Source organism: Leucopleurus acutus (genome assembly GCF_964270905.1).
Source record: "Leucopleurus acutus genome assembly, chromosome: 10".
Lineage (NCBI taxonomy): Eukaryota > Metazoa > Chordata > Mammalia > Artiodactyla > Delphinidae > Leucopleurus > Leucopleurus acutus.
In genome coordinates, this window is record NC_139153.1 from 66,744,224 (window position 1) to 66,766,504 (window position 22,281).

At 37.7% G+C, this 22,281-nt stretch overlaps 1 protein-coding gene across 6 annotated transcripts in view; it reads right to left on the bottom strand.

The window, feature by feature from the left end:
- FKBP5 (FKBP prolyl isomerase 5) overlaps nt 1-22,281 on the bottom strand; it is a 100,882-nt gene that overhangs the window by 51,533 nt on the left and 27,068 nt on the right. For 3 of the 6 annotated variants that reach the window (XM_082849039.1, XM_082849040.1, XM_082849043.1), the window contains 2 exons: nt 8,335-8,460; nt 902-1,046 (listed from right to left, as the gene is read on the bottom strand). In XM_082849039.1, the coding sequence (XP_082705165.1) occupies nt 902-1,046; nt 8,335-8,439 (250 nt within the window). In that variant the 5' untranslated portion in view covers nt 8,440-8,460. Of the gene's footprint in view, nt 1-901; nt 1,047-8,334; nt 8,464-13,086; nt 13,197-22,281 lie in introns of all 6 variants that reach the window. The other 3 variants (XM_082849038.1, XM_082849042.1, XM_082849041.1) reach the window with 2 other exon arrangements.

A 22,281-nucleotide genomic window follows, 5' to 3' on the forward strand; every position in this document is an offset into this window, starting at 1 on the left:
TCTGAATAATCATAGTTTGCCCTTTCAAATAAAAATGGTGCTTCGGGCTTCCCTGGTGGCGCAGTGGTTGAGAGTCTGCCTGCCGATGCAGGGGACACGGGTTCACGTCCTGGTCTGGGAAGATCCCACATGCCGCGGAGCGGCTAGACCCGTGAGCCATGGCCGCTGAGCCTGCGCGTCCAGAGCCTGTGCTCCGCAACGGGAGAGGCCACAACAGTGAGAGGCCTGGGTACCTCAAAAAAAAAAAAAAAAATGCTGCTTTATGGAAAAAATGCAGCTAGTTCAGCTCTCGACTAAAACAAGTACACAAGTGCTTTCCCTTGAGATAGCCACTGTAGTTGGGGATGCAGAAGTGCTTTATGTGTGCTTTCCCACCTGTCACAAAATACCAAAACAATGTGAAACTCAAGGATTAGGATTTAATAAAATTAATATGTTTTACACCTTATCAAGGACATTCTTAAGTGATACTGGCCTTCTTTTATTTTTCTTATTTAAACAGTGAGTGAGGGCATACTAATGGTATAGTTTGGTGCCATTGCCTAGATTTGTGCTAAGGCTCCAGCAAATATTCACCATTGCAGCTTGGTACCATCGGTGCAAATGTCAACACAGTAAAATAAATAAATAAATAAATAAACATCTTAGTATTATTATGAAAATAATTTTGACACTATGGACCCCCTAAAAGTATCTCAGGGACCCCACAGGGATCCACGGACCGTACTTTGAGAACTACTGCTCCAAAATATCTTTATTTTTGGCAAGGATAGGATCCATGAGAACTACTGCTCCAAAATATCTTTACTTTTGGCAAGGATAGGATCCACTAGCTCCCATATAATATAAATAGCAATAAATCTAAGCAAAACACAACTCAAAAAAAAAAATACCCTCTTACCTTTGCCAAGACTAAAGACAAATGGTTCGTTTCGATCATGACTGGAATCAAACTTCTTTCCATTTGACAATTTTCCTTTGTAATGGACATAAACTTTGTCTCCAATCATCGGGGTTTCCTCACTATTCCCCACTCTTTTGACAATCTAGAAAAGACAAATGTCAAGAAAAATGAGGTTAAACATTTTATTTCTAATCAGAGACTAAAGAGGTCACACAGTCCCTTCCACATCACTCAGGCACATTAGCAAACAACTGTCTGTCCTTTCTAAAGGCTTCCCTCCCAGTTCTCTCAATGATCCTCACTGTTACAAAATTACCCTGTACTACTCTAAATCTTTAATGCTATATTTAATTGTATTGTTAATCACACTATTCTCTCAAAATAATTAATCAATAGATCTTATTTCATTGGTTTAATGCCCCATCTTTTGACACTGAAATCTTTCAAAACACAGAGTTAGTCCATGTACAAACTGAATTAGACCAAAAAGATTAGTGGACTTTCAAAAACATTCAAAAAGAAGTCTGAAGCAAAGTTTCAAAGGTGAGATTTTTATTTCTCTCCTTTGCTAAAAACATTATCTTCTGACTAGATTCCACTAGTCTGGTTTAATTTCAAAAAGCCCAATTTCCTGATATAAAGGTTATACTTCCTACTATTTGAAGAATATTCAAAGTGTAAAAAAAAAGTACCACTGCACAATTTGATATGATACTGAATAACTTGTGTTCTAGTAAAGGAAATGCCAAAAAGCTCCAAGTTGAAAAACATTTAACTATCATAAAATCCAGTATATTTATTTTGTTCTTGGCAGAGTAAGCCACTAATGCAGTTGGTCAGTTCTGGGAAAAGAAAATCAAATCCAGGCATGTGGTGTATAATTTATTCTGTCAATCACTTATGCCAAATTAATCATTTCTATTAGATAACAGAGGATGGTAGCTAATGTCCAATAAACATCATTTTTGGGGAAGGGTCTGGATTTTTATCTGAAGAATTCAATTATTTGCTCCTAAATTCTTTTTTGAGATGCATCCTCCTTGCCCCACCCTCATATCACCACATAAACACTGTGAACTTAGATTCTACAACTTTCTTAGCTCAAAAGCCTAGACATTCTAAAGGAAAAAAAATGATTACTGCAACTTCATCAAAAAAAGTGTTTGGGGGCTTCCCTGGTGGCACAGTGGTTCAGAGTCCGCCTGCTGATGCAGGGGACATAGGTTCGTGCCCCTGTCCGGGAAGATCCCACATGCTGCAGAGCAGCTAGGCCCGTGAGCCCTGGCCGCTGAGCCTGCGCGTCCAGAGCCTGTGCTCCGCAACGGCAGAGGCCACAACAGTGAGAGGCCCCCATACCGCAAAAAATAATAATAATAAAAAATAAAATTAAAAAAAAAAGTGTTTGAACTAATCAATGAATTCAGTAAAGTTGCAGGATTACAAAATCAATATACAGAAATCAGTTGTGTTTCTACACACTAACAAAATATCTGAAAAAGAACTAGAGAAAACAATCCCGGAAATGTAAACCAAAACCACAATGAGATATCACCTCACACCTGTCAGAATGGCTGTCATCAAAAAGACAAGAAATAAAAAGTGTTGGTGAGGATGTGGAGAAAAGGGAACCCTCTTGCACTGTTGGTGGGAATGTAAATTGATGCAGCCACTACGAAGAACAGTATGGAGGTTCCTCAAAAGATTAAAAGTAGAACTACCATATGATCCAACAATTCCACTTGTGGGTATTTATACAAAAGAAAGGAAAACACTAACTGAAAAAGATATATGCACCCTCGCCATGTTCACTGCAGCATTACTTACATTAGCCAAGATATGGAAACAACCTGTGTTCATCAATAAATGAATGGATAAATAAAATATATATATTTGTATATGTTATATATATATATGTATACACACACACACACACACACACACAATGGATGATTATTTAGCCATAAAAAAGAATGAAATCAGGACTTCCCTGGTGGTGCAGTGGTTAAGAATCTGCCTGCCAATGCAGGGGACACGGGTTCGAGCCCTGGTCCAGGAAGATCCCACATGCCGCGGAGCAACAAAGCCCATGCACCACAACTACTGAGCCTGCGCTCTAGAGGCCGAGAGGCACAACTACTGAGCCCGTGCACCTAGAGCCCATGCTCTGCAACAAGAGAAGCCACAACAATGAGAAGCACACGCACCACAATGAAGAGTAGCCCCAGAGAAAGCAGCAGCAAAGACTCAGTGCAGCCAAATAAATAAATAAATAAACTTATTTTTAAAATAGGAATGAAATCTTGCCATTTGTAACAACATGGATGGACCTTGAGGGAATTATGCTAAGTGAAAATAGGTCAGACAGAGAAAGACAAATACCGCATGATCTCACTTATATATGGAATCTTAAAAAGAAAGAAAGACAGAAAGTAAAGAAAAAACAACTAAATTTATAGATACAAAGAACAGAAACATTGGTGGTTGCCAGAGGTCAGAGTTTGAGGGGAGGGTGGGAGAAATGGGTAAAGGGAGTCAAAAGGTACAAACCTTCAGTTACAGAGTAAGTCATGGATGTAATGTACAGCATGATGCGATAGTTAATAATATTGTATTGCATATTTGAAAGCTGATAAGAGAATAGATCTAAAAAGTTCTCATCACAAAAAAATTTTTTTAAACTATGTACGGTGACAGACGTTAAATAGACTTATTGTGGTGATCATTTCATAATACATACAAATGTCAAATCATTATATTGTACACCTGAAACTAATAAAATGTTATATGTCAATTATACCTCAATAAAAAATCCCATTCACAATATCATCAAAAACTATAAAATAGTTAGAAATAAATTTAACCAAGGAGGTGGAAGATCTATACACTGAAAACTATAAGATTCTGATGAAAGAAACTGAAGAAGACACATATAAATGGAAAGGTGTCCTATGATCATGGATCAGAAGAATTAAAAATGTTAAAATGTCCATACTACTGAAAAACATCTATAGATTCAATCCAAGACATATCAAAATTTCCCATAGTATTTTTCACAGAAATAGAAAAAAAAAAAAGCTAAAATTCATACAGACCCATAAAAGACCCCAAATAGTCAAAGCAATCCTGAGAAAGAACAAAACTGGAAGCATCACATTTCCTGATTTCAAACTATATTAAAAGCTATAGTGATAAAAACAGAATGGTACTGACATAAAAACAGGCACAAAGACCAATGGAACAGAATCGAGAACCCAGAAATAAACCGTAGCATATACAGTCAACTAATATTTGACAAGGAAGCCAAGAAGGCTCAATGAGAACAGATAATCTCTGCAGTAAAAGATGTAGGGAAAACTGGATAACCCTATGAAGAATAAAATTGGACCCCTATCTTACACCACTCACAAAAATTAACTCAAAATCAATGAAAGACTTAAATATAAGATATGAAACTATAAAACATCTAAAGGAAAACAAGGGAAAAATCTCCTTGACGTTAATCTTGGCAATAATTTTTTGGGTATGACACCAAAAGTACAAGCAACAAAAATAAATAAGTGGAACATCAAACTAAAAAGCTTCTGTGGGCTTCTCTGGTGGCACAGTGGATAAGAATCCGCCTGCCAATGCAGGGGACACAGGTTCAAGCCCTGGTCCGGGAAGATCCCACATGCTGCAGAGCAACTAAGCCCGTGTGCCATAACTACTGAACCTGTGCTCTAGAGCCCGTGAGCCACAACTACTGAAGCCCACGCGCCTAGATCCCATGCTCCACAACAAGAGAAGCCACTGCAATGAGAAGCCTGCACACTGCAATGAAGAGTAGCCCCTGCTCACTGCAACTAGAGAAAGCCTGCATGCAGCAACAAAGACCCAATGAAGCCAAAAATAAATAATAAAATAAACTGGGCTTCCCTGGTGACGCAGTGGTTGAGAGTCCGTCTGCCAATGCAGGGGACATGGGTTCATGCCCTGGTCCGGGAAGATCCCACATGCCGCGGAGCAGCTGGGCCTGTGAGCCATGGCCGCTGAGCCTGCGCGTCCAGAGCCTGTGCTCCGCAATGGGAGAGGCCACAACAGTGAGAGGCCCGCGTACCGCAAAAAAATAATAAAATAAATGTATATATATATTTTAAAAAAGCTTCTGCACAGCAAAAGAAACAATCACCAAAATGAAAAGGCAATCTATGGAATGGGAGAAAATATCTGCAAACCATGTATTTGATACTGAAAATATACAAGGAACTCATGGCTATAATCAAAAAAATCAAGAAATAACAAGTGTTGATGAGGATGTGGAGAAAAAGTAAACCCTGTACACTGTTGGTAGGGATATAAATTGGGAAAGCCACTATGGAAAACAGTATGAAGTTTCCTCAAAAAATTAAAACTAGAACTACCATATGATCCAGCAATTCCATTTCTGGGTATAAATCCAAAGGAAATGAAATCACTATCTCAAAGAAATAATGGATAAAGATGTGGTATATATATATTATATAATATTTTATATATATATATATATATATAGAATAGAATATTATTCAGATAAATAAAGACAGATAAATACTGTGTGATATCACTTATATGTGGAATCTGAAAAAGCTGAACTCACAGAAACAGACAGTCAAATGATGGTTGCCAGGGGCTAGGGGAAAATGGGGAGATGTTGGTCAGAGTACAAACTTCCAAGTTATAAGATGAATAAATTCTTGGGAGCTAATGTACAGCATGGTGACTATAATTAACAACACTGTATTATATACTTGAGAGCTGCTAAGAGAATAGATCTTAAATGTTCTTACCACAAAAAAGAAATAATTATCTGAGGTGATGAAGGGGTTAACTAACCCTACTGCAGTAATCATTTCAAAACATTTAAGTGTATCATATCATATATAAAATTTCTTTTTAGAGCTTACATTTTTAAAATGAATTGAGACTAGATTGTATCCTTAAGACAGCTCCAGATTTAGGCACTAAACTCGTCTTGTTGGGGAAACCGGAAGTGATACCAGAGTATCACTTGCTGATGTGAACAGCTCTGACTCCATGGTAGACATTCATCCCATATGCCCAGTTACTTGGTTATAGTCCTAGAAAGGCACTATATGTATTTATCATATCATGATACACATATCATGTGTATCATATCATCACATTGTATACCTTAAACTTACATAGTGTTATATTTCAAATATATCTCAACACAGCTGGGAAAAAATAATTACAGTTTAAAAAATTATATTAAGTGCTAGTAAAAAAAAAAAAAAAAAAGGAGAATCATTACTGCCCTTCTAGTACTCAAGGGTAAAAAACGTTTCAAAAAAGTTAATCTAGGGCTTCCCTGGTGGCGCAGTGGTTGGGAGTCCGCCTGCCAATGCAGGGGACACGGGTTCGTGCCCCGGTCCAGGAAGATCCCACATGCCGTGAAGCGGCTGGGCCCATGAGCCATGGCCGCTGAGCCTGCACGTCCGGAGCCTGTGCTCCGCAACGGGAGAGGCCCGCGTACCGCAAAAAAAAAAAAAAAAAAAAAAAAAGTTAATCTAAAAGAAATCACACGATATTCTAGAAGTGCTCGTGTTCATGAACTGCATGCAGTATTTAGGAGCCTGAGCCTCCCCTGGAGGGAATCTGCATTTCTAGGACTATAACCAAGTAACTGGGCATATGGGATGAATGGCTACCACGGAGTCAGAGCTGTTCACATCAGCAAGTGATACTCTGGTATCACTTCCGGTTTCCCCAACAAGACGAGTTTAGTGCCTAAATCTGGAGCTGTCTTAAGGATACAATCTAGTCTCAATTCAGTTTAAAAATGTAAGCTCCAAAAAGAAATTTTATCTTCCTGGGTTAGTTTCTCACTTCCCAGATCTGCCTTGGTCTTTTAAAAAATATAAACAGTAACAGTTAATAAGAGAGATTATTACAATCATAGCACTGTGCTAAATGCTTTATGTAATCTCAATAATTCTATGAGGTAGGCAGTATTATTACTCTAAGTTTACAAATGAGGAAACTTCATCACAGATAGGTTACTAAATTGCTCTAGGTCATAGAGTTAAAAGACCTATTTAATCTTAACCAAAAGCCATGGTGAAACATGAGGCTTTAGACAGTGATAAACCATAAGATTTAAAGGGTTTATAATCTCTAAATGTTTCCTACAAGCCTAAAAATCTTATTAGATTTACTCCCTAGAACAAAGCAGGGCCTCAGGCAAGTTGGGGGCCATGTTGTCTGTACCAGTGCTCTGAAAAGATGAAAGAGAAGAACTTAAACAGAGGTAGGGAGATGCTGCAGATAGCCCACAGAATTTCCACTGTCTTGAGAGGCATTCTGGAGTATGGGATGAGTAATTCACAGAGCTACAAGGTTGAAAAGCCCTCTGAATGAAGATATCATAATATACATCTTATGCTATAGATAGCATAAAGCCCTTATTCTACAGGTTCAAGTCTTCAAATTTTGGCTTGGCATACAGCAAGCTAATAGTAAAACATGTATATTCAGAAGAAATTCAGGCGCAGAAAAAAGCTTTCACATAAGCAAGATTAGCCAAAACAAACTAAAAAAATTCTCATTTGCTACTGATAGCACAAGGAGATATTAAAACTCAGCTTAGTGGTAATATTTAGAATGTTTAAGATAATCTTTTCAGCAAAAAAAAATTAATTATACAAAACTTGAACGCATAACAACAGTGTAGGAGAAAAAAGAACTTAGTATGACTAAAACCATTTAACCTCTCTTTATTATACGAAATAATAACACATACATATCTTTCATACATAAACGGAAGAATCAAAAAGAACTCTGTCTCACAAAACCACTGTGAGATTAAAAACAATGTAGAAATGATTAATTACAGAATGAAAAAAGTGTTTTTTAAGGAGGAAAACTAATTCAAAAGTGAGATATATTCTCTGATGAAACCTCAAAAAAATACCTTCACTGCACACAGGAATTCTATTTGTATGTAAAAAACCAATCCTTTTGAACTCTGCAAGTTAGCTTTTCTTTTTCTTTTAAAAAAGTCTTTTGAATTGTCATTAGCTAGCTTTAATATACTTAAATATTATATTAAAATAATCACCCATTTATACACTCTGAGAATAGAGAGACACAGCCTTTTGGAGTCAGACGTAACTTGGACCTAAACCCCAGATCTGCATTTACTAAGATATATGATTTGGGGCAAGTTAATTTACCTAGCTGGCCCTCAGTTTTACCATCTATAATCTGGGATTAAAAATAAACCTCCAGTTATGAAGACAAAATGGGAATTTAACTGCAGTGTTTGGTACTTAGTAAGCCTCAATAAACATTATCTATCTCCACCTCCAACCAAAAAAACAAAAAAAGATTTTTATTAACAATCTTTCCAGATAGCAAATTTCCCTAAATGTCATTCATCCTTGTGGCCTCACCTTTAATACTCCTCTATCTTTTTTGGAGGTAATATCCTCTCCCTGTTCAGCAACAGCTGCTGCAGGGCTTTCTCCATTGTTCTTGGCAGCTTCATCAGTAGTCATTGTCTTTTATAAGTAGACAACCTGCTGAGAAGAAACATATTTTAGCTAGGAAAAGTATCACTTCTTTATGCATCTTAAATGCCCCTAGGAACTGAGCTTTAGCTGACCCAAGATTTACTAAGGGCCAATAAGGTTAAACACTGAAAAGGAAAATAAAAACATTTGCTATGAGCATGTATTGATGTCATGAGGCATGTAAATGAAACATCATCCAACTCTTCAATTTCCCATCCAGCTCTGATCCCAAATTAGAGAGCAGAACAAGTCAGGTTTGATAGTGATTCTATTCCTTAGCATGATTACACATTGAGAAGTAGTCCTTTCAGAACTCTGAAAACGTCCTTTTCCTACAGCCATATTCTTGACAGAGAATTAAGAACTTATCAGGTGATTTGATAAAAGAAATGACAATATATCACAGTGAAAAACAGGACAGGCTTTCAAAATGACAGACCCTAGTCTGAGTCCTAGCTCCAGCAATATCTGTTTGACATTTGCAAATTTAAAGTCACTGAGCCTCAGTTTCACATCTGTAAAATGGATGGAGTTTTTGTTCATAGGGTTACGGTGAGGCATTAATGAGATAACAAATGTTAAGAGATTAGCACAAAGTCTTTTATAGAGCCACATTTTTCATTTCCTGCTCAAAAGTTCCTTTGGAATGAGGTTCTTCCCTACCATGGCATTCCAGGCCCTCCACAACATGATCCTTACCTATCTTTCAGGTCTAGCTTCCACTACTTTCTTTCATGCAGCTCATGCTCTAGCCAAACCAGACCAATTCTTCTCCCATAACAAGTCCCGTGCTTTCCCATCTCCATGCTCTTGGTCACTCTTTTTTAAAATCCCCACTCTTGGGCTTCCCTGGTGGTACAGTGGATAAGAATCCGCCTGCCAATGCAGGGGACATATGTTCCAGCCCTGGTCCGGGAAGATCCCACATGCCGCAGAGCAACTATGCCCGTGCGCCACAACTACTGAGCCTGTGCTCTAGAGCCCGCGAGCCATAACTACTGAAGCCCACGCGCCTAGAGCCCGTGCTCCGCAACAAGAGAAGCCACCGCAGTGAGAAGCCCGTGCACCTCAATGAAGAGTAGCCCCAGTCGGCGCAACTAGAGAAAGCCCGCATGCAGCAATGAAGACCCAACACAGCCAAAAATAAATAAAAATTAAAAAAATTAAAGAAAAATAAAATCCCCATTTTTCCCACTCAAATGCTACCTCCATCTTACTAAACTTGACCTTCTATTTTATAGTTGTCTGCCCTTTTCCGTACTTCCTTAGCTCTCCCCTTGAGTTGTTGTCTATAATACATTCGGTAAGACAACACACTTGTTGTATTTAAAAGATCCTTGAGAGCAGGGCCATGCTTTGTCCATATTTAGATTCCTTAGAATGCCTCTACCTTTTAGACTGGAATGACAGAAAGGTCAAGGAATCTGGAGCTCCTTACAAGCTGTTTAATGTGCTTACTTTAACTTCTCTAAGCTTTTTTCCCTACCTGTGTAATTAGAATAAAAATAATATCTACTTTCACAGAGTGATCTTCTGGATTAAATGGTATAATGTATATGTTAAAAGTATACTATTCCAATGTTAACTCTTATTATTATCATCAGTCACCTAAATGACAGATACTTCATGCAAGGCAAATACCAACAGGCTAATCAACAAGACAAAACAAAACACACCTTGCTGGCTGCTGCCATGATGAATTCCATACTGCTCTCCTGGTTGAGCAGGGGAAGACAAAAATTAATCACTTCTACAGCTATTCAGTATTAGGCTAATAATGGACATAAGGCTCCCTAAGTCACCTGTGGGACCCTCTTGCCTACACAGTTAAAAAGTGCTATTTTACACTTGTGAAAAATGTCTTACTGATACAACTGATAATTAGACAACTAAATATAGTTGATATAGTGTTTTAAATCATTTCCAATTGACCTAAATTTACTTCAGTGTCAACAAAGACACAAATCAAATTTTGCTGTGACCCCAAATCTTCAAAGAGAACACCAAAAACCAGGGGCTTAGCCCTTTGCTTTATTTTCTAGTACACTTTATGCCAAACACAAAAGATCCAAATGCTTGGCTCAGGATAAGGGAAAGGCCAGAACAAAGCGTTCTCAAACAAACAACAACAAAAATTAAGTACCTACTTGTTGTGTGATGCTGGGCAAGATAATTAGGGAAATCAGATGAACAGGGTTTGTTCCCTAATTCCAGTAACCTACCGCTTATAAAACACTCTCTGATGCATAGAAATTTGCAGGAGCCACCTCAAAAACAGAGGGAAAAGATCTTTTAAACACTCTGGAGGTGTTGGACCGTATCCCTGGAAAAATACATACACACAGAAAAAATTTCCTGGTGCTTTACAGGTACATAGACATCCATCAGTAAACCCCTGGGGAAACCCTGGAGTAAATCAATAAACAAATTAAAACCACCAAATGAAAGGTTATTAGGGAACAGGACAGTTACACAGTCTCAAAACATGAACCTACAGATTACTTATTATTAAAAAAGGAAAAAGGGCTTTCCAGTGGAGTGATCTGACAAACCTCCCCCTTCACACAAGTGATCTGCATTATGACCAAACTCTGCATCTTCTATATTAACACAAACCAGTATCAGTGTGCCTCCTGATGTGATGTAATGGGAAGCATACATGTGGTATTCCTACCAAAAACATTTAACCTGAAACTAATCAAGAAGAAAAGACAAAATTAGGTTGTGGAACATTCTACAACTGGCCTAGACTCCTCAAAATGTTAATGTTATGAAAGACAAAAAAAAAGTTAAAAAAAAAGAAAAGGGGCCTGTTCTGGTTTAAAAAAGACTAAAGAGACACAGCCACCAAATGCAGTGTGTGATCCTTGGCTGGATCCTGGATTAGGGGGAATAAAAATTTATAAAAGCACATTTTTGTGAGAATTAGGAAAATTTGGAAAAACAGACCATATATTACCTTATTATTACTGTATAATGTTAGCCTTCTGGAGTGTGATATAGCATTGTGGTTTTATACAGAATAATATCCTCATTCTTAGGAGACACATGCTGAAGTATTTAGGGGTGAGGTGCCATGATGTCTGCCACTTACTTTCAAATCACTTGAGAGAGAGCATGTGTGAGCACAAATATCACCAAAAGCTAAAAACAGAGCATTCAGAGAGCATGACTACAACACATCCAAAGGCAATGCCTTTCTTCTGAATGTTTGTCATTTGTAGATCAGCTAAACTTTTAAATGAAAATACTGTCAATCAAAAAACATTTTCTTTTGTTCTAACCTTCCCCTTTGGAAACAATGGCTTGCTAAAATTTAAATAAATAGGGAACTTGTATAAGTTGATTTGCAAGCTTTATAAATCTCATTTGATAAAGGAATTTGCTCTTCATTTTTGGTTCTAACACTTGAAGGGATACAAATAATCTTTGTAATCTCAGAAGGATTCTGACTAGTATGGAGTCCATGTGAAAACAGGTAGCACGAATTAAATTAATTAAAACACAAAGATAAAAACAACACTAAAACTTTGTTGAACTTTCAAAGGCAGATAAATCTGGAAGAAGAAAGAAAGAAACTGAACATTCCAAGTACTTCCCCTTAATTCCAGTTATACCATTTGGGGTATAGATTTTTGTAAGCAAACAAAACAAATAAAGAAAAACTTCTTCCTTGATCTAATGTTACATGAAAAAAAGGTTGTAAGAACAGATAATTCCTAAAAACCTGTAAGACACACTAAGAAAATTTCACTTTTTTCATAAGAGAGCCTTTTCTTCGTTCCCCTACCCTAGGTTTATTCTGGATTTAAAATCACTCTGTAGCTATGGATATTAATCTATGATAAAGCTCACTGTCCTGAACTGTCCAAAGGGGGAAATTGCTGCCCAGAGCCTCAGAGAGGGAACACACAGTTCGTTCTGTTATGGACATGCCAGATAAGCATGCACTCTCCAAAGTGCTGGTCAGCAAACACCTGAGACATCACAGAAAAATGAGACTAAGCTTAAAATTTCATCAACAGTGTACTGAAAACTTCAGTTAACATAACTAAATTGTCATATTCCCCCAAATGAGAAATCATTTTAAAGGTTTATCCACTAATTAACCATGTATATTACCTACTGTTGTAGTTGTTCTCTTTGTTAAAATATAGATATCTTGTATCACAGATTATCCTACTGTCTAACAGAAGAGTTTTCAGAAAGAAGACAAGAAAGCATATAGGAACTGGCTACTTTGTTAGAAACACAGAAAATTACAAAATTACAGCAGCACTCTTTCTAAGTACCATAGATGTCTGGGCCATAAAGGCTTTCAGTCTCCTAAAACTAAAACACAAAAGAAAGAGAGAAAACACAAGGAAAGGCTTGTAACTGAATGCAGTATAAGTGCATCCTAATTTTGAAAATATTCATGTAAGGACTAACTGGGAAGCCCTCATTTACTTTCAACCCCAGGCCTCTATCAAACATTCAAGTCCAGTAACACAGGAGTGTCAGGAGTAGTTATCTATTTGTAGGCAAGACACACACAAAAGAGAGATATACATGCATGCAGAGGAAACGAGATCAAATATAAAGACAGACTATATGTCTATATGAAACTGCACACTGTATTTATTCACCTACTTTCCCCCAGTTAATTTGCTTCCTCCATACCGGGGTGCGGAATGGGGAGACGATGAACAACGCTCTTATATATGCTCATACATTTACGTTTTCTCCTTTAAAAAAGAAACCTGCAAGAAGATATACAAAGAGCCAATAAGCATGTGAAAAGATGTTCAACATCCTTATTCAAAAGGGAAATGCAAGTCAAAATCACAATGAGATACCACTTCACACTCATGAGGATGGCTATTATCAAAAAAGGAAAAATGACAAGTGTTGGTGAAGATGTAGAGAAATCAGAACCCTCATGCACTGCTGGCAGTAATGTAAAATGGTGCAGCCTCTGTGAAAAGGTTTGGTGGTTCCTCAAAGTATTAAACACAGAATCACCATATGATCCAGCTATTCCACTCCTAGGTATGTACCCCAAAGAAGCAAAAACAGAGACTCAAACAGATACAGCAGCAGTAGTCACAAAAGCCAAAAGGTGGAAAAACTCCAAGTGTCCATAAACAAAATATGGTATGTGTGCAGTATGTATTATATGTTATTATTAAAATGAGTATTATTCCATAAAAAGGAATGAAATTCTGATACATGCTAAACATGGATGAACTGGAAAACATTATATTAAGTGAAATAAGCAAGACACAAAAGGACAAATATTGTATGATTCTACTTATATGAGGTACTTAGAATAGGCAAATTTATAGAGACAGGGACTTCCCTGGTGGCGCAGTGGATAAGACTCCACACTCCCAATGCAGGGGGCCCGGGTTCGATCCCTGGTCAGGGAACTAGATCTCACATGCATGCCACCACTAAGAGTTTGCATGCCACAACTAAGGAGCCCGCCTGCCACAACTAACATCCTGCACAACCAGTCAACCAACCAAATAAATAAATAAATATTTAAAAAAAAATTATAGACACAGAAAGTAGAATAGAGATTACCAGGGGCTGAGGGGAGCAGAGAATAGAGTGGTTGTTTAATGGATATAGAGTGTCTTTTGGAGAAGATGAAAAAGTTCTGGAGAAGAGTGGTGATAACTGCACAACAATGTGAATGTACTTAATGCCACTGCACTGTACATTTAACCATGGTTCTCTCTTTAGCTCTCCTACCTTCCCCTTAATTGAGGATACCTTCTGTATTTCCAATGTAATCCCAAAGTGCTGAGTCGAGCCTCCAGAAGTGATTATTGTATCAGTTCTTCAGGGACCAAAGACTCTGGGATGTCCAATCATGAAGACTGGAGAGGAAAGAGAATCCTAAATGGAGCTACCCCTTAATTGCTACAAATTATTTCCTCCTTTATTATCTCTCTCAGATACATACAATGCTTTGGTAAACTCACTTTCCTTCTCAGTAATTAGTGAAGAAAAGCAAAGTTAATAGACCAAATTTACCATTACTCCTGTCACTAACCCTGTTTACTTGGATGAATTACTGTTCTTAAATAAGTAGGAGGCAAAGAGTTATATTAGCATTAAAACAAAACAAAAAAAGGTCTAGAAAATATTAGACCATCCAAATGCCAAGGGCTGAAAGACTAAGGGATCAACTTCCCCCACCATGGCAATGGAGTGACAGAAAAATCTGCAAAGCTCTGAGCTTGAAAACAAGAAAAGGTGTATCACTGAACTAGAACACAGATGAGATCAGCCAGGAGAGAACAAAGAAGAGCAAATTGCCTTCTGAACACCGACTGTAAGAACAGCTCTTCCAAAGGGAGCCTGGTCAGCATCACAAAGAGCAGAGAAATTAAGTAGAGCCCCACCTGGGGGACAGAGCAGACGCTGTGTTCAGATCAGTTAGGCCAGGTAGGTTTCCCTCCCTCCCGAATGCACAAGGTGGCTCCCATTTTTTTCTATGAACATGTAAGAATTTTCTTTACTCCTGGGGTTCGGATGTATCACCAGAATATACGTGTCATTAATCTTCTTTCCTTCATTCCTGCAGGGGCCTTAATTAACATCCTGGTCCTTAAATGCTGAAGACAAGTCTTTGAGGATCTCAGGAAAGTTCCTACTAATATTTCTTTTCCTTCACTGTCTGTCCTCTGCTTCTAGAAGTCTTATTAGACAGACTTTGGGCATCTTGGTTCTATCCTTCAGGTCTCCTAAACATGTTTCTGGGATAAATATTAGAATTACCTGAGGGAGACGCAAGAGGGAGGGGATATGGGGATATACGTATGCATATAGCTGATTCACTTTGTTATACAGCAGAAACTAACACAACATTGTAAAGCAATTATACTCTAATAAAGATGTTTAAAAAACAAAACAATAAAGTACAGCAAAGAACCAAGGGGAAAAAAAAAAAAGAATTATCTGAGAAGCTTTAAAAAGCCACTGATGCCTGGACCCACTCCCAGAGAGTCTGGATTTAACTGGTCTGTGGTCAGGACATCAGTGTTTTTAAAAAGCATCTCAGATGATTCTAATATACACACAGGGTCCAGAAACCACCTCAATTCCATCTTTGCCTTTTTGCTCTATATTCTAAGAGATCTCCTTTGATGGAATTTCTAGATCACCATTTGGTTGTCAGCTATGCCCACTGTGTCATTTAATTTGTTCAAAGGATTTTTAAAAATATTTATTTCTATATACTCTTATTATCTGATTGCTCATTTTTTCTTAGCATGTCTTTACTTTATGGATGCAATTACCTTTCAAATATTTCTGAAGATTCTACTTACAATAAAATGGGACATCTCCTATGAATAAGTGTTTGGCTAAAAAGTTTTTAAGGAAAATAAAATGCTGATTTTACGTATCCCCTAGCATCTCCCAAAGGCACTGGGCAGTGGTAAAGGTTGAGAAGTTAAGAAATGGAAAGGAGAGAAAGGTAGCATACTGTGAATGTAAAGTATAAGGGGAATGTATAAGATGCAAAATGTGAGAATTTTGAGACTTTTACTAGGCTTACAAAGGGAAACAGTAAAATGCTTTGGTGGAAAGGGGAGGGGAGAGCAAAGGTTTAAGAACAAGAAAGAACTTGACAAGCTTAAATACATAGGGAAAGAGTCACGGAAACAAAAAAAGTAATGATTCAAGAGTAGGAAGAACAAAGGCATAGATTTGTTCATCAATTAAACATTTATAGATTTTTTTTTGAATTTTATTTTACTTTTTTATACAGCAGGTTCTTATTAGTTATCCGTTTTATACATATTAGTGTATACATGTCAATCCCAATCTCCCAATTCATCCCACCACCACCGTCCCCCCTCCGCCACTTAAGTTACAGCTAAATTAATATGGCTAAATAAAAGTATTCTAAAGCTCTTCCTCAAGAGGAATGTTTAAATAAAAATTATCAAATTCATACTATAAAAATATTATGCTGTCTTTGAAAAGGATGAGGTAAATCTAAAGAGAATCACTGAGCTAAGAGTCTAAACACCAAAAACATCAAAACAACTGAACTGAGACAGGATTTTGTAGATGCCCATCCACTAAAAAAGAATACCATTGTAATAAATGAAATGTATTGTTACAATGCATAGTGCCCAGTGATGATTTGGTTCTCCCGGCTGTAAACAAAACCAACATCACTTGAGGATGTTCCAAAGGGATGATACATCTGGTACAGACAATGTGGTATATCATAATTGCTTGCAGGAACCAACCACGTTTCCCAGTTATTTATAGATTTTGGTGTGTAGAATCATTTTTTAGAGCACTGGCTTACAATTATGCAAATATTACGTATTACATGCCAAAATGTCTTTTTCATCACTGTTCTTCCTTAGAGTTAAGACAACTAAACTTTGGAAATATTAATACGGAACAGGCGAGATCTTATCTATTCCAGATAAGCAAGCTTCTAATAATGACATGAAAGTTGGAACAACATCCAACATGGACTATTAAGCGAATGGCAAGCTGCAGAACAATTTGTAGTATGATCCTATTTTTAGGAAGAAAATGGTGTATATTTACTTATATATACAAGAAAAATATATTTAACCACAGTTAAAACAATGTTACCTCTGGAGAATGAGATTTAGGAGTTTCAGAAGGGATTTTCACTTATAAAATTTTTTATCATTTAAATAGTTTAACACTAAGTATATATTACTTCCATGATTTTTTTTAAAAACTTAGGACAAAAAGACGAAAACACTTCACAGCTGCACTCATCAGGACTTATTCTTTCTGTTCAATTTAACTCAAACATTTTGGAGTGCCTCCTATGCAGAGGAAGCAAAATCTGGTTGAGCAGAGTTCATGCTTGTGAGACATCCAGAAGGCAGTCAGAGACAAGGCCTGCGCTCAGGAGAGAACTCTGGGGGACAGTACACGTTGGGGCGTGACCAGATTCTACATGGAATTAAGATAAAAGTACACTTCCAGGGCTTCCCTGGTGGCGCAGTGGTTCAGAGTCCGCCTGCCGATGCAGGGAACACGGGTTCGTGCCCCGGTCTGGGAAGGTCCCACATGCCACGGAGTAGCTGGGCCCGTGGGCCATGGCCAATGAGCCTGCGTGTCTGGAGACTGCGCGTCCAGAGCCTGTGCTCCTGCGGAGGAGAGGCCACAACAGTGAGAGGCCCGCATACCGCAAAAAAACAAAAAAAAAAAACAACAAAGAAACAAAAAAAGTACACTTCCAGTTATGGGTAAGAAAGTACAACAGTGGTTCTCAAACCTTTAACGTCCCAGCCCCACTTCTGATTACTAGGTCTTGTGGCAGTACAGATGAAATAATTTCCATCTCCCTGGAACTTACATTCTGGGAAGGGTAAACACAGTAGGAGTGAGCCTCCATTCATGTTTTAATAGAAAAATTAAATTTCTACCTGTGCTACAGTGGTAGATTATTAACTTGAGTTGATTCATTAGGGTCAAACAGTTTGATTCCAAGTCTGCTGGTGATTTCTAAGAACAGGCCAGCAAGGTAACATATGGCAAAGGTCTGTAAACACGGTATAGGCAGAGAATGTGTCCTATTCTTTTTTTTTTTTAAAGATGTTGCGGGTAGGAGTTTACTAATTAATTTATTTATTTTTGCCATGTTGGGTCTTCATTTCTGTGCCAGGGCTTTCTCTAGTTGTGGGAAGCAGGGGCCACTCTTCATCGCGGTGCGCAGGCCTCTCACTGTCGTGGCCTCTCTTATTGCGGAGCACAGGCTCCAGACGCGCAGGCTCAGTAGTTGTGGCTCACGGGCCTAGTTGCTCCGCGGCATGTGGGATCCTCCCAGACCAGGGCTCGAACCCATGTCCCCTGCATCGGCAGGCAGATTCTCAACCACTGCACCACCAGGGAAGCCCATGTCCTATTCATTTTTGAACCCCCAACACCTAGTATAAATGGATGGCATATAAGAGGCAGTTGATAAACGCAAATGAATTGTGATTTTCAAAAGCAACTGATATAAAGACGGTAAAATAGCAGACACTACAAGGAATTAGCACTGAAATATCATTACCAGTTGACTGTATTTCTTCTCTAATCTACTCTGAAAAATCTAATCTGGAGAATTACACCGTACCTAAGTGCTCAACTATGAAAGTAAAAATAATATTCTGTTCTAATCAGGGGTGGTAATCAAGAAAACCCTAGCATAATTAATACATTCCTGAAGTGCACTGTAAGTGTATGTCTATGCATACATACACATAACAGGTTTATCTTATTAATTATATCAGTTTGACTTAAACATGGGCAGTCAAAAACAGAGCACCACACCTAGCTGTCAATCTCTGAGTATACACTAAATAGCAACTGGAGGAAGAGATGGCTCAGAGAGCTGGACTGCAGAAGGAAGAAACCTAGGATAAAATTTTTGTATAGTACTGCATTCCTCTTATAGTTTCATTAAAGCACTATAACATAAATTAAGCAGGTTTAAAACATGGCTTCACTCTGTTTCCCAAGGTCCATTATATGTCCAAGAGTAAAACTGCACAAGAATAAACTGCATTTTGTGTCTGTGATCAAATCCTTAAATACAGAAGGAAAAAACCCTTGGCCACCTTAAATCCCTCCACAAAATTATGGAAGGAGGACAGGGACTGAGAAGAGAGAAGGGAAAGAGTGCTGCTCTCAAGTTTGACGACCAGAGCCTCTGCCTGGGCACTGGGTTTTGAGAATAAGGGGATGTTCCGTAACAGGAGAGACTCCTGTTTGGGGAGAAGTCTAGGGGGAAACTGAATCTATAAGGCTGTAACATCCTAGGCAGGAAGAAATAAGGAAAATTTATTTTTGATGTGACCCTGCCATCTCCCAAACCCCTCCATTCTGAGTTGGTACCTCCTCTGCAGATCTAGTTATTGAACAGTGAAGTTTGTTAATATGACTTATTCCTTCTCCTCAGGGTCAGGGTTAGGGTTAGGACCTTCCAAAGTGACAAATTAATCTCATAAATTAATCCTGTCAACTAGATAAAGATTTGTCTACCTTCCTAAGTAAACACCCTTTTTGGAATGCCTCATATATTCCATATTTCCAGAACAAATTTCTAATTAAAGGGTATATATGAGAGAGGATTGAACCATGCCTAAATTTAAACTCAAATCCACTGGCAACTAGCTCTGGAATCTTTGGCCCTCACTCAGTTTCTCCATCTGTAAATTTCAGGGGGGTTAAGGTTTATTCCAACTCTAATATTTAGAATTACTTTTTAATGAATAAGTACATATTTTACCTTATAGGACAATGAAGTTTGATATGTGGAAGGGAAAACAATTCCCAAGGAATGGAAAAAGTTATTCTGGTATCACAGAGTTCACTTTCTACTGCAACCCTGTGGCAAAACATTATTCTGAGGTTTATTCCCTTAGATATTTTCTACAGCTGCCACAACAATTGTCACCAACATAATGGCTTAAACAATACGCACTTATTATGTTACAGCTCTGGAGAGCAGAAGTCAGAAATGGGTCTCACTGGGCTAAAATCAAGGTGTTAGCAGGGCTGCATTCCTTCTGGAGGCTCTAGGAGAGAATTTCCTTTTTTCCAGACTCTAGAGGCTATCCACGTTCCTAGGCTCATGGCCCCCCTTCCTCCATTTTCAAAGCCAGCAATATTGTATCTCTCTCATCACTCTCCTATTAGTCACATCTCCCTCTGGCCACAGCTGGGAAAGTTTCCCTGCTTTCTTAAATTTCTTAAGAATCCATGTGATTATGTTGGGCTCATCTGGATAATCCAGGATAATTTCCCCACCTCAAAGTCTTTAACCTTGATCATATCTGCAAAGTCCCTTCTACTCTGTAAGGTAACATATTAACAAATTTCAGGGATTAGGATGTGGGCGTCTTTGAGGGGGCCATTATTCAATACTATCTACCATAGATACCTAGTCATCCAAACAATATCATAAGAATTTCTCCCAAGCCTAGAATTCTGCTGACTTCCTCCATTTTATACTTAGGGCTCTTTCAACATTCTTTCCCCTCTCTCCCTTTATTTATCATCCAGTTGGATTACAGTGTTCTAATATGACAATACAATTAAATCTAACATTTGATCATTATTATTCTAAAAAATTCTTCAGAATTTCAGAAAACCCAAATTGGAACATTTATTCAGTTTCTCGATTTTGTAATAAGTTAGAATTATAAGTAAACTTGATATATACAATGCAGGTTTTCCCACCTCATCAAACTTAATCACTGACAAATTATTTTTAAAATTATTCTGAGTCCCTTATGTGCTTCTGAAATTTAAACAGCTTGCTATAAATGTTGAAGAACACACAAGTACATTTTTTAAACAGATTTGGTGACAATACAATAAACTTCATATATTTAAAGTATACAAGTTTTAAGTTTGTATGTTTTAACATATGTATATATTATCCATAAAGCCATCACTACAATCAAGATAATGAATGTATTTGTCACCCACAAAAGTTTCCTTGTGTCTCTTTAAAATTCATTCCTCTCTGGCTCACGTCAGAGCAATCTCTGATTTGCTTTCTGAAGAGTCTGTATTTTATAGACTTTCATATAAATGGAATAATGTCTTTTTTCCCTGACTTCTTTCTCCTACTGTAATAGAGAATAAAATACATTGTTGCATGTATCAATAGTTCATTCCTTTTTATTGCTGAGTAGTATTCCATTGTACAGAGACAGTGCTAAATGTTTGCCTGTTGATGTACATTTAGGTGATTTGCCTGTTAATGCACATTTGGACTGTTTTCCATTTTTGTCTATTACAAATAAAGCTGCTATGAATATTTGGGTACAAATCTTCATGCAGTCATATGCATTCATTTCTCTTAGATAAATGCCTAGGAGTGGAATGGCTAAATCACAGAGTAGGTGTACATTTTAGGTCTTTAAGAAAGTAGCAAACTGTTTTCCAAAGTGGATGTACCATATTGTGTTCCCACCAGAAGTGTGTAAGAGTTTCAGTTGTTCCACATCCTCACTAACACTTGGTACTATAAGCCTTTTTAACTGAAGACATTCTAACATGTATGTAGTGGTATCTGTGATTTTAATCGGCATTTCCTAATGACTAGTGGTGTTCATCATCTTTTCATGGGCTGATTTGCCATCCATGTATCTTTGGTGAGCTGTTCAAATCTTTTGCCTATTTTTGACTGAGTTTTCTTATTATTAAGTTTTGAGAGCTCCTTATATAATGTGAATACAAGCTTTTAATCAGATAATGTGATTTGCGAATATTTTCTCCCAGTCTGTGACTTGTCCTTTTATTCTCTTAAAGGTGGCTTTCAAAGAGATGTTCTTAATTGATACAGTCCAATTTATCTTTTTTCCTTTATAAATCATGCTTTTGGTGTTGTACCTTAAAAATCTTTACCAAACCCAAAGGCAAACATATTTTCTTCTAAAAATTTTATTGATTTGGGCTTTACATTTAGGTCTATGATCAATTTTGAATTAACTTTTATATATGATATATGGTGTGGATTTAGTTTTTTGTATATGAATCTCAAATTGTTCCTCACCATTTGTTGAAAAGACTAAAATTTTTTCCATTTAATTGACTTGGCACCATACTCAAAAATTAATTGGTATTTTCCATTCTATGGGTCTATTTGCTTATCTTTTTTTAATTTATTTTTTTGCGGTACACGGGCCTCTCACTGTTGTGGCCTCTCCCGTTGTGGAGCACAGGCTCCGGACACGCAGGCTCAGCGGCCATGGCTCACGGGCCCAGCCGCTCCACGGCACGTGGGATCTTCCCAGAACGGGGCATGAACCCATGTCCCCTGCATCGGCAGGC